The 13,675-nt window shown below is 39.5% G+C and overlaps 1 protein-coding gene across 2 annotated transcripts in view; it reads right to left on the reverse strand.

Moving 5' to 3' along the window:
* Positions 1-6,131: 6,131 nt before the first annotated feature.
* Positions 6,132-13,675, reverse strand: part of GABBR2 (gamma-aminobutyric acid type B receptor subunit 2) — an 842,117-nt gene continuing 834,573 nt past the window's right edge. For both annotated transcript variants that reach the window (XM_068236712.1, XM_068236713.1), the window contains exons 18-19: positions 11,435-11,552; positions 6,132-10,406 (exon numbers count right to left, since the gene is read on the reverse strand). In XM_068236712.1, coding sequence (XP_068092813.1) covers positions 10,241-10,406; positions 11,435-11,552 — 284 coding nt within the window. In that variant the 3' untranslated portion in view covers positions 6,132-10,240. The remainder of the gene's footprint in view (positions 10,407-11,434; positions 11,553-13,675) is intronic.

A 13,675-nucleotide genomic window follows, 5' to 3' on the forward strand; every position in this document is an offset into this window, starting at 1 on the left:
TTTTTCATCTTCTATTTAAAATATTTTTCCAGCACTTTTCAACCAAAAAAGTACCTAAAAGTAAATGAAAAAGTACTATGAAAATTATTTAGCGTATTTCCTTGCTTTCTGGCGGCTTAAAAGTCATTTTGTTGACAAGTTTAGAAATATCACCTAGGAGAAAACCGTGGAGAAAAGGTTAATTGCATATGGGCCATGGGCCTATATGCAATTCACTTTTTCACCTAGGTGATAATTTTCATTTTCTCTTTAAATTCGATTTTCTGCATTCTACAATTGAAAAAGTACTCAAAAGATGAGGAAAAAGTACTATAAAATTCATTTTGAGCATTTTTTTGCTTGGTGGTGGCATAAACGGCATTTTAATGTGAAAATATCACCTAGGAGAAAACTCGGGAGAAAAACTGAATTGAATATGGGCCATGGACACAGAGAGCCTGATCTGGTATAACAGAGCCAGACAATGTGCAAATTTGGACAGAGGCGCATTGCCACTATTGGACCTTTTTGAGCTTGCACTCCTTGCCTGATGAAGCGGGTTATACCTGCGAAACGCGTTGCGAAGTGCCAAAATAAATTATTAGTGATTTGAACAATCTCGATTGTCCATCATTTCAGGAGGTAAGTCCACCTGTACTCCTCCTTTTTAGTTGTTTTTAGATCATTTTAACCTGCCTGGCGCCTCTGTCCAAATTTGCACAGTATATAGTCCACCTTGGGTGGAGGGGACTATCCCCTTCTTTCTATCTACAGAGAGCGACTTCTTAAACCTTAGTGGGGTCAGGTTCTAATGCTCCCCACCTGCATTTCAAGTGGTTGCCTATGTGGTAATCCGTGTTTTTGAGTATATCCACTTCTGTTAATTTTTTCACCAACAATTGTTAGACTTACTGCACTATATTGGGCTCTCGGTTTTTCTTTTTGTTCCAAGAGCCAGACAATGGGTTACGTAATAGTAGCTGAATTGGTATACTCACAAGTGTAGGTTTCTTCAAGAGGCAACTACTCGTATGGGCATTGTGAGGATCCGCTCAGCTGGCTGCACTGGCAGACAGCTGTTTGACCATTCCTCTAGTCTGTGGACTGCAGGTCTCTGGAAGAGAGACCTGTCTTTCCATTGCAAGTTTCTGCTGCTGAGGAATTTGCATACTTCGTTATGCAAAACCCCTACCTGCCTCCTTTGATGACTGGCAGTATAAAGAGCTATGTTTCCCAGAGTCCTTTGCTGGTCATTCCTTCAGGGTTTGTAGTAAACACTCCTAGAGTGTCAGCCATGCTACTTCTTGTTAAAGTTAGCTTAGAGTAATTCATGGGACTGCACTAGGTAGTTTCTCTAGTGCAGTTAGGATTGCATATCTGTTTGTTTGTTTGTTGCGATTGTCCTGTCCCAGCGGTGGTCGACAGGAAATCGTTCTGTGTGTCTGGGTGCTAACCGGAACAGCGGTTGTTACTGGTAGCCCCTTCTAAACTGTCTTGCCTGGATCGCACTCGCCTTGCACTAGTGCTGTGGATCCTTCTGTTCTGTCTTCCTAGATCGCACTAGCCTCTAGCGCTAGCGCTGTGGATCCTTCTGATCTGTTTTCTTGTTCCCGAGTTTAGATCGCACTAGCCGCTAGCGTTAGTGTCTGTGGATCTGTGTTCCTGCGTGGATCACACTTGCTCTGGCGAAAGAGCGGTGGATCCTTTCTGCCTAGTTCTTGTTTCTCGTTCGTCTGTCTTGTCTGATATGGGCGCTTGCTGTAGGCTCGGTGAGGTAACCGTTAAGCAAGCGTTCACGTTCTTTGTTTCGTGTTTGTCTGTCGGTGGTTAGTTAGGCGTGCTTGTCTCTGTTGTGCTTAACACACGGAGACCGCGCATAAACGGGTTCGCTGTTGCGAATGAGTGCGGTGTTCGCGTTTAGTTAGCGTTTGCTATTTTCTTTATCATTCTCATTGTATTATTTGCTGTGCCTTTGCTCCTCTTGTGTTCTGTTCTAGTCTGTCTTGTGTCACTTCTGGCGATCGCCTTTCTCACGTAGTTTTGTTTCTGCTGATGTGTGTTCACCGTCGCAGGGTCGCGACTAGATTGGTGAACACACATTCGTTCTGTCCCTGTGCTCTTTCTCTTTATGGGCTGTTCAGCCCCGCATTGTCTTGATCTGTACAATCCCCATCTGGCATCTGTGGCCGTGCAGCGATTGTACTCGTCTGCACTCCACAGCGCCATCTGCCGGTGGGGATTGCCTTCTGCTGGTGCCTTGCACCTAGCCTGGGTTCACCCAATTATACGCTTGTGGAAGGTTTTCGCTGTGTCAGTGCGCATCTCGTGCGCTGACCACGAAAACGATTCCGCAAACGTTACAGGCATGTGAGGAAGTACCGACCCCACTTGGCGTTTAGGATAGGGTGTCGTGGTCGCAGCTACAAGAAACTAATTCGCTCCACAATTTCCTTGTGGGGCGAATTTCCCTCTACAGGGTCACTAAAGCATAACTATAAATAGCTGGAGGGGCCAGGTGTAAATAAAGTTAAAAGTTTTTTATACGTCTGTCATGAATCTCTTTCTTCCAGGTAGGACCTATTTCGTATTATATTATACTAGTTTTTATTTATTTGGATGCCTCCAGCTATTTACAGTTGTATGGACTATTCAGCCTTTTTTGAAATCTCTTTTCTCCTGTCAGAAGCCATTTACTGCCAGGAAAGTGTATTATTGCCGTAATTCCTTATCAGCAAGGCAGTGGCGTTGCTATGGAGCTGTGGACCCTGATGCAAGTTTTACAGTGGGGCCCCCTAAGCACTCTATACATAAGAATTGATACGGCTCACCAAAACCTGCCAATGACAACTACAGTGTCAGAGGTGCAAGAAGGGGATGGGGAGCAGTTTGTTAATGATTACCACTATTCAAAGTATCTATTGAAGTGATTATTATGAGCACAGGACCAATAGAGAGCTAATACTGTGGTTGAGGGAGGGCCCCTCGGGCCCAAGGGTCCCGATGCGGTCGCAACCTCTATTGCTACGCCCTTGCAGCAAAGGTTATGCTATAGTCCAACTTGGCCAGAAACTGTCACTTGCATAGATGTTTAACTCTTTTTAGGCAAAGAAAAAAAAAAAAAGGAACACAGCATGGTCATTTCTTTGCTTGGCGCTGTACATGCACATGTCTAGCTCATCAAGTCACGTCACCTCGAATGTCCATGTGAAATTCATTTTAAGGTGTAACTAAACAGAAAACTTCATCTTTGCTGTAAAAGACTGGCCACAGCATGATACCTTTTATGGGAGAAAAATCTTCATTACAATTTATGAAAACCCTAAAAAATTAACTTTCTCCTAAGTTTTCTCTTAGGTGATATTTTCACACCTTATCATTAAAAAAAGTCTCACCAGAAAGCAATAAAATACTTTTAAAAAATAAAATAATTTTGACAATACTTTTTCACCTACCTTTTGGAACTTTTTCAACTAAAGAGTGCTGAAAGTTATTTTAAACAGAAGATGAAAAATTATCTCCTAGGAAAAATGTATAAAAAGTAAATTGCATATGTCCCCTGAAGTTTTAACTTTGATTCACTTTCTGAGGAGCACATAAATGGTTAATCCTCAGTGTTTACGTATGAGCAGACAGCCAGGCACAGCTCCTGGCAGAGCTCCTGTAGTCTATTCACAGCTACTGATATGAATTAGCTAAACCAGTGATCTGCAAACTTGGCTCTCCAGCTGTTAAGGAACTACAAGTCCCACAATGCATTTGTCTTTATGAATCATGACTGTGGCTGCCAGACTCTTGCAATGCATTGTGGGACTTGTAGCTCCTTAATATCTGGAGAGCCAAGTTTGTGTTAGAATTTAAGTATTATATGCTTGAATTCGTAGACCTCAGTTACTTTAACTGAGTTTAGTTAAAATACTTGATTTGCAAAATCTCCCTTTAAGGAGAATTTCTCTTAGAGATAAATAAGATAAATAAAGACAGTTCTGATTTTCAGTACTGTCCCAAGGCTGTATCAGAGATATCCAGTGCAGAGGCCAGACGAGCTGGCGATGAATAACATAAACATAAGCCATTGTTATGAAAATATTCTCACAAGTACATTAAACAAGGGTCTCCTCAGAACAAGGGGGACAGGTCATTGGAAAATGGAATTTTCCAGTGCATGCGCAGTAAAAGACTGTGCTCGTCATGATATCACGTGTTTTTACCAGCCAATAGCAGGCGATGAGTTATTGATTCGTCCCTGATCAGATGATGTCACATTTAACTCTTTAGAGGTCAGTATAATGCTGGGCATACACAGCACGTTTATGCGGCTCGATGCCGGCGCGCCACCACTCGTCCACGCGGATCGATTCCCGCTCGTCCCAGCGGGCACTTCCTTCTCAGCGCATATCAGCGCTTCGTTTTTGCCTATTGTCCACCTGCAGGGATCGAGCCAGGAATCAATCCATGCGGTGATCAGACATGTCGAAAATTATCAATCGAGTTATCAGCAGCTCGATTGATAAGAAGAATCTGGGCCGTGTATGCCCAGCATAAGAGGAGCAAACTTGGGCTCCCGAGGCTACTTCTGACTGAGGACTTTATTCACTCCTTTTCCTACTTTCATTCTACATGATCTGTATGCTGTATATGTGCCTAGCATAGATGCACAGATGTAACTAAGAGAGCCCTGATCTAGCTATTAGAGATAGATCAGGTATGCAAGGAACGCACAAGATTCTACAGACGGTTTGCTTTGCCGAGGTTAGATATTGCTACTGAACATATCTGTATATTTGTTTTACAAATAAACTCTTGAACTTTGACGACGTCTACAAAGTCCTATCTCCTATGCTGTATGCTGTGATGAGTCAAGTTATCACACTTCCTGTGATATGGTGCCGAACAAAGGTGTAGTGTTGTTGCCAATAGCAACCAACGTATAGATTCTTACAGTTTGCAGATCACTGGGCTAAAGACTTTTTTTTTTGTGTGCTGTGTAAGAGTCCGGGCATGATTTAATTTGTATAAAATGTTTAATTATGAACACCAGTACAACTAATTTCAAGGAACAAGACCACTTCTTCATGTAATAGCGTCACACAGCTTAAAGGTGAGTGCGTGAGCACCTCTAACACATGCTAATGTTTACATCTTGTGACACTGTTACCTAAAATGCCAGCAGTGTCCCAAAAAATGTGTTATCCTGGTAGTTCATAACATTTGTTTTATTGAAGGCTGATTACATTATACAGGAGGTAAATAGTTTGCTGCTTTAACTTCTTTTTATATTTTTTAACACTTTTAAGAGATTGGGGATCTTTTTGCAGAGCCCTACATTATAGACATAAGAGTATCTTGCAATACAGTTTTTCAGCCTACAAAATATACTGTATTTAGATCTGTGTTTCTAGGTGGTGACTAATCAACAAGTCTTTACATTTAGCCAATGGGCTTTGTCACTGAAATCCTTAATTATTTAATACATTACTCTCATTTTTCTGAAACTCAAAAACATAAAATCCCATAACATAATTAACCAATAGTGACAGAAGGCTGCCCTTTGTAGTCTGTATTTGGCTAGCAGAGAATTTATTCTTGCCATAGATAGGTAAGGTTGTACAGAGTTTTGTATAGGGCTCGAGTATTATAATAGATATCTAGACTATCGGTGGTGGTGGTGGTGTTGGTGGTGTTGGTGGTGGTGTGTGTGTGTGTGTGTGTGTGTGAGTGTGTTTGGTTAAGAAGTGGCAAACTACAAACATTGAGTTGGTATATTTCAGCCACTTGAAAATAAATTTTCACTGCACAGTCAGTCAGCCTACTGGGACGACACATGAAGAATTACTGCTGTGAAACCCAACTTCCAAATCTTTGGCTGATATCCTCTGGCAGCCCAATACTAGTCATCTATTTCTGACCAAAACCTATTTACAGCCATAGGAAAGTTACACAATTCAATTTATGGTTGGATCTGGAAAGATCTAATGTCTGTGAGGACACTCACTGAATTCCAAGTTTGTCCTTGCTTGTAGAAAAGTTATAGGTAATTTTTTTTTTCATTACTATTATTGTTGTTGTCAGTTAGGAGGCGGTTGCAAACATAGCATTCTTTCCACAGGCTTACACACATAACACATACATACTATTGTTATTTATTTGTCAGAGGGTTTATTAAGAAAGAAATAAGACACATTGAAAATAATCAAATGCATTCTTTGAGACAAAATTAAGAACCATAAAAATAAGTCAAAATCCACCACTATTTACGCAGTGAACATACAGTGATCCTATAGTATGGCAGCATCAGTCAGGATTCAAATAAGTGAAGAGTTTGTATAATATTATTTTGGAAGGCTTAATAGCTTCAACATTAGCTGTGTTACATGTGCTTGCCACAAGGCTACAAATGAGTTAGCATTCTAAAACCATAATGAATGTTGTTTTCAAAAGATCCATCAAACCTAATACAAATGACTTCATTTAAAAGAACTACTAATAATATTCACAAACATGTATGTAGAGATATACATACATGTAGAGGAATGGAATTACCATGTACTGTAACATTTCATGTATATTACTACTCTATCTTGTCGGCTATCACAAGCAGTATTAGAACTTGCCCATGGATTTCTGAACAAGTCAAATGCCAGAACTGTTTATCCTTCTTAAAAATTCCAAACCATTTGCATTTTTAACTTTGACATTAGAAAAAGCTATTGTATATAAAGCACTTTGAAATGTGAATACTAGCTCTTCAATTCCGAGTGTTACTTTTACTATATTCCAACAACTTTAAAAATATTGAGTTTTTGAACTCTATTAACTGTATACGGTCAACTGACATAGTAGATATTGGCATGATGCCCGATTATTGTAGGTGACATCTGAAAAGCTACAACAAACGTTCCATTCTATAGTACATATATAGTTAGATTAGGTTTTGGATAATTATTGCTGTAAGGACTGATGAGAGCTTTAGAAACTGCGTATAGGATGGATTACTTTCTGTTCTGAAATTAGGAAAAAGAAATAAATGAAAACAAAAAAACAACACCGTTCTCAGGAAGGTTTTTTTTTCCTTTTTTTATAAAACAAGTAAAACTACAGATCTGAATACAATTAAATGGCTGTTAATACATATAAATGAGTATCAAGACACTTTAGCCATTTACTGAATGTCTATCTAAAACAATTCTCAGCACTGATATTAAAGTTACATTTTGGTATTTGTGAATCCTATTTTATTCAGTAATCTGATCATTGTGACGTGGGTAGCAAAACACTGCTTGTCTTAATCTGCATCTGAGTATCTTGTAAAAAAAAAAAAAAACCTTAAATGTTCAGTGATTAGTAAATCAGATTGATAGGCAGTTTTTAATAACATGGCACAAATAGCATAGTGTGTAACACAGACTCTAAACAAAGTGAATGGATCTCGTACAGAACCCAGTCTAGAACATCAGCCAGCCAAAAAACGATATATATTCCTATGCAGAAGAAATGATTTTCTATTTTTGCCTTTGTATCTTAACTGGAGGGAAACATCATGTTCACCCACAACTCTTGTAGAATCATCACACAGAGAGGTGTGGGAGGGCTTTAACATGTGAAATGACTTCTGCTTTGACCCAATATTTCTCCCAATAACACTTTATGCAGATACAGCAATATATTGTTGCCAGATTAAAATCGTACTCAGTACTTTCTCAGTAGGGAAGGTTTTCAGGTGTGTATCAACAACCAGTTTTCATTTGTGAATATGTCAATGCTTTCATATCCATCAGTTTTTTTTTATTGGGTAGATTTTAGGGGTTGTGTCTTCCACTACTGGTGTCTTGAGCGAAGCAGGTTGTTTTGGCGCAAGGCTCTGAGAGCCAAAACTATAGCAGCAATGACATGGCGTATGGGACCCTTAATGGTAGTTTGAGGATCCAGCGATCTATGGACCCCGAATTTCATCTCCCTCTGTGTTGTGAAAAATTGTATCACTAACGTGTTTTGTGTTCGATAGATTTCAGGACAGGAGTTGTGACCTAGCTATCAGTTGTTAGGCTGATGTCAAAGGTTGTATTTTCCACCAGATATGTATTGAATAGATGTCAGAGGTCATATCACACACTTGATTATGGTCCTTCACTTCACTTTTCTCCTAAGTTTTCTCCTAGGTGAAATTTTCACACCACCTCAGTAAAAAACCTTGTAAGCTACCAGCAAGCAAGAATCTGCTCAGAATCATTTGACAGTAAATTTTCACCTACTTATTTGGCAACTTTTCCAATTACAGAGTGCTGAAAAGTTATTTTAAACAAAAAATGAAAAATTATCTCTGAGAAAATTTGAGAGAGAAAGTGAATTGGATTAGGGCTTATGTCACCCGGAAAGTCAAACGGTGACATCTGGTTTATCTTTACTTCTCATTATTGGGGCTATATTGGGATACATTTCTGTGAGATTCTTGTGTAAGTTACATTTTCCAGGATATTGGATGTTTTTTTCCTTTTTCATTGTAGTACTGATATTGCTGTAAATGATTGTTTGGTTAATGTAAAAATTATCAGCACCATTATATTGACAAATTATTATCATTATATGTTCACTGCAAGCTTGGTTTAACTGCTGTCTATATTGAGTTTTATTTTAAATACTAATGCCCTTACTTTAATAAATCTTTTGTCAAAGACCACCAACACCTATTCAACACAGCCCTTGATGCAGTGTCGAGTTCTGGGCAGGAATAACTGTTGCACAAATAGTGGACATTATTTTAGCAGAGTAGAATTAATTCAAGTTTTCATAGGACTGTGGTGTCATATATGTGCTATGTATCATGTTACAAAATGCCTTTTTTTAAGATATATTGGTGATAGGATAGGATGATAGGATAAATAATAAAGCCTCTTGTAGGCTCATTAATATGTGAAACTGATGTTCAAATAGGATATGGTGTAACGCAAACATTTTACACAATGCTTATTTGATAAATCTGGTGTCTATTTCAAGGAAATGGGAGTTTGTATATATACATAGAAAGTAGTAAACGTTTGTAAAGAACTATAATTTTGTCAGACATGTATCAAGACTTTTATTTCAGAAAATGGAGTGTTATTTCCATATAGATCTTTGAGAATGACACAAAATACTTAGGGAATTGGCTGAATTCACGGATAAAGAAAACAAAACACCATTGCGGCCCAACAGTAGATGTTAATGATTGGCATCATTGTAAATATGCCTAAAGAACCTGAATCCACTGTTACATTGGTTTTATTGAACTTATTTTTTTCTGTGGCACTGTATGGAACAAATCAAACACAAATTGTGACGAACCATCCATCTTGTGACATATACGCTATTTACTAGGTCTCAAGCCTGCAAATCACTCAGTTCTGTGCATTACAAAAAATACAGAAACCTTGATAAAACATAGTCCCAAATGGCGAGTGCAGGAACTGGGCCATCCCCAAATTCTCTGAAGTGCTGTGCTGCAAATTGTTCTGGCTCAGTACAGTAAAACCTTGGTTGCCTATTGACTCCATACTGAGTCCGTAAGTGTGGGATGCCATTGTAAAAACAGCACAGTCCAGTTACAAAGACAAAACCTTGGTAATACTGCATGTCTCGCTGTCACCTGAGGGATCATTTGTAAGGTTGCTCTCAAATTGTTTTTCTACTGTGTACTGTCTGAGATGTGAAACATAAGCAGGGCTTATTATGGAATGCATTCAGCATTTCAGCAAATTTGTGCAAACCCGTGTATGTTTCTCTGCAAATAATTCCTAGCTGTGCTGTCTTCTTTTTTTTTTCTTTTTTTTCATTATTATTTTTTGTTTTCATTTTACATGTGTATAAAGTGTACTAACCAAAGTTCATAGCAGCCATATTCGTAGCATTGTGAGTTGGATTTAAAAAGTTACTTTCTAAATTTTTTTGTATTTTTTTATCTCCTTTGTGCAAGAATGAGAACGCTGTACTCTTGTTCTTTTGCTCATAGAGTTTTGGGAAGAATTTATTTTATCCTCTGAGTCCTCTGAGTAAAGAAACAAAAAACTCCACAAATAAGGCTCCAGGTATGACTCTGTGCATCTCTCTAACGCTTTCTCTTCTAGCCCATGCTGGCTGAAATTGGCCTCCCAGGATATACTCAGAATTCCTCTGTCTCCATATATTAAGAGCAAATGTTAGATGTGTAGCAAAGTTTCTATATCAGAATGTGCTGTTGAGTCTCTTGAGAAACTGCAGGAGTAGTCCAGGAAGCCCGTTTCATCCATTCCTACAGGCCAGAGACCATGACTTGGAAGGAAGGCTGCACGTGTCTGTGCCGAGGACTGGCACTAGGACTTACACACGGACTGGCACAGCTTGCATCCACACCACCTATTGATGGCAGGTAGGCATGGTGGAGGATGGGTAGTTGTAATGATAGCCGTCGCTGTATACTAATAAGAAATAATGAAAAAAAGAAAAATTATTACCAGTACATAGAAATTACACAACAGTAACAGCTCTTGCACAAGCTCATTTGAGTAATAAAAATATAAGTTGCTGGGAAATAGCAAAAAGTAGCAAAAAAAGCACCTTAAATACTGATACTGATGTTTCAGCAGCAAAGTATTGTTTTTGGCATGACACTTTGTTAGCTGGCAAATCTGGTATTTTGGATGCCAAGTCTCTTAAAGCAAACCTGTGAGAAATTAAAACATAGATACTTACCTAAATAGTGGGAAGCCTCTGAACCATACAGAGGCTTCCCAGATCCTCCTTGAGCTCACCGCTGCTGCTCTGGACCTTGTCTTCTTCATGGCCGTGCTTTATCCAAGTATTAGCTTCTTTGTACTAGGCATGTGTAGGTTTAGCCTGCACACGCCCAGTAGAATGAAGCCGGTTCGTGCACAGAGGAAAAGGCCATGCAAGAGCGACAGTTTTGCCGTCTAACAGTCTCCAAGCGGCGATTGCCACTGGGAGACTGATGGCGGGGCTCCGTCATTAATGCAGGATCTCCTGCAATCTCTGCCCAGAGCCATTCACGCCAATCAGAATCGCCCCGAAAATGGTACAGGCAGCGCTTTGGTCAGCGAAAAGCAGACACAACACACTGATATGAACTGTCCCATAAGGAATCATTGCACAAGCGCTTTTAAGGCGATTTTGCAAATCGTCGGTGCTAAAAAAAAAACAGCGAAAACCTCCTAGGTGTGAACAAGCCCTTCATTTGCTTTTTCTACAGGGCAATTGGGGTAGTTTCTGTGTGAGTAGAAAGAGTAAAATCACTGAACTTCCCTTTTAATGCAGTATGTGAATGCTAGTAATAGTGAAGTCCTATGTGCTATAACAAAATTATGCTTTTTTACACTTTATCCATGAACCTACTTACAGTACTGTATAAAGCCATCATTTATTTTACAGATGAACTTTCTTCCAGCTCAAGAGTCTCCAAAGTTTTTCAAGTACGTAACACTATACTTACTGCTCTGGTGAGTTAATATCTTCTATAGGATCTTTATTGGATCTGGAAGATTCCGTAGAGTTCCATTGTGATGGGGAGTTTTGATCGTGATGATTTTTTAAAACTGCTTTTTCAGTGTCTGTAAGAATAGAAAAATTTGCATCAAAGTGTCATTTCTTTAAACTTTATATACATCCTTAAATATTTTTTTTCCCTTAGAGGACAACTGAAGTGAGAGGTATATGGAGGCTGCCATATTGATTTCCTTTTTAACAAAGCCAGTTGCCTGGCAGCCCTGCTGATATTTGGCTGTAGTAGTGTCTAAATCACACCAGGAACAAGCATGCAGTCAGATCAAACAATGTCAGAAACACCTGATCTGCTGCATGATTGTTCAGAGTCTATGGCTAAAAGTAATAGAGGCAGAGGATCAGCAGGATAGCTAGGCAACTGGTATTTCTTAAAACAAAAAAACAAAATAAATATGGCAGCCATCATGTACCTCTCACTTCAGTTGCCTTTAGTCGTGTATCTTTCATAGTTACTAGACATTTCAGAGTTACCTGTGAAAATCCATTGCCTTTAATTCACTGCAGTTAACCTGCAAATCACAACATACAGCAGATTCCCACTTTCTCTAGTGCAGTGCACAACACAGTGGGTTCCTATTCATCAGATAAATGGAATCCACACTGTAACAGAAGTGCTGGGCACTAGAGATGGTCAGTGCTAATCAGTCTGGTTTGCATGCAAATTGTTTGCAGTTTGGAACTGAAACAATCAAATGCACTTCGTGCTGAATCTGATTGTCCCAATTACAAGATGCATACAATTTGCCTGACATTTGCATGCAAGCCAGGCTCATTAGCATCTCATTGATCATTGACTGTGCACTGAATTAACCACATTACCCCCGCCCGTACGAATTTCTCCGTCCCTTTTTCCATCCTTTCACCCCCAGGGACGGAGAAATCCGTACTCTCCGTGCTCCCGCCACTGCCCGCGCTCCCGCTCGCTCTAGCGTGCACTCCCGCTCGTAGACACGCCGCCGGCCGCTCGCCCGGAGATCAATGAACGGGAAAATTCATTCCCGTTCATTGATCTAAGCCCTGCAATGATCTGCTGCTTCTCTGATAAGCAGCGTGATCATTGTGAAAAAAAACTATCCCAGCCTCCTAGTACTTCCTCCAAGCGTCCGCTTGGAGGTCGCATTAAACAAAAAGTTACTGTTGCCATCTTGTGGCCAAATAGTAAAACTACACCCTAAAGCATTTTTCACATACAAATACGTTACTTGTACGCAAAAAATTAACTCATGACCTCCCACACTCCCCATTTTTTTTTTTTTTTTGTAATTAAAAAAAAATTAAAACATTTACAATTAAAAAAAATACATAAATAGTTACCTTAGGGACTGAACTTTTTAAATATTTATGTCATGAGGGTACAACACTGTTACTTTATAAACTATGGGCTTGTAATTAGGGATGAACGCAAAACTGAAAAAATGCACCTTTACTTCCAAATAAAATATTGGCGCCAAACATTGTGATAGGGACATAATTTAAACGGTTTTATAACCGGGACAAATGGGCAAATACATTTCATGGGTCTTAATTACAGTAGCATGCATTATTTAAAAACTATAATGGCCGAAAACTGTAAAATAATAATTTTTTACCACATTTTTCCATTAAAACATATTTAGAATAAAATAATTCTCGGCATAATGTCCCACCTAAAGAAAGCCTAATTGGTGGCGGAAAAAACAAGATATAGTTCATTTAATTGTGATAAGTAATGATAAAGTTATAGACGAATGAATGGAAGGAGCGCTGAAAGGTTAAAATTGCTCTGGTGCTCAAGGGGTAAAACCCCTCAGTGGTGAAGTGGTTAAAATTCTACAAAGGGCTGAATTTTTGGAAAGGCCCTAAAGGCCCGGGCCTTGGGCAGCTGCACCCCGAGGGGGCACCTCTGTGTGAAATAGGCATTGCTAGGAGAGGCTGCAAATGGGGAGCAACACATGAAAAAGGGAAGCTGATGCCCAAGGTAATGTACATGAAAGAGGGGTCTGCAGTAGTTGGATGTTGCACATGGAAGAGAGGGCTACTCATGGAATGTGAGGGGGCGCTGTGGCCTCTTCATACTTGGCCTAGGATCAGTATAGATCCAGCCTTGGTACTACACAAAGCACAAGGCACAGAGTGAACCTGAGTAGTCTTCATAAAGCAGATTTGTTTGTGCATAGGTGGAGGTAGTTTA

This window comes from Hyperolius riggenbachi, chromosome 5 (genome assembly GCF_040937935.1).
Source record: "Hyperolius riggenbachi isolate aHypRig1 chromosome 5, aHypRig1.pri, whole genome shotgun sequence".
NCBI classification, from domain to species: Eukaryota; Metazoa; Chordata; class Amphibia; order Anura; family Hyperoliidae; genus Hyperolius; species Hyperolius riggenbachi.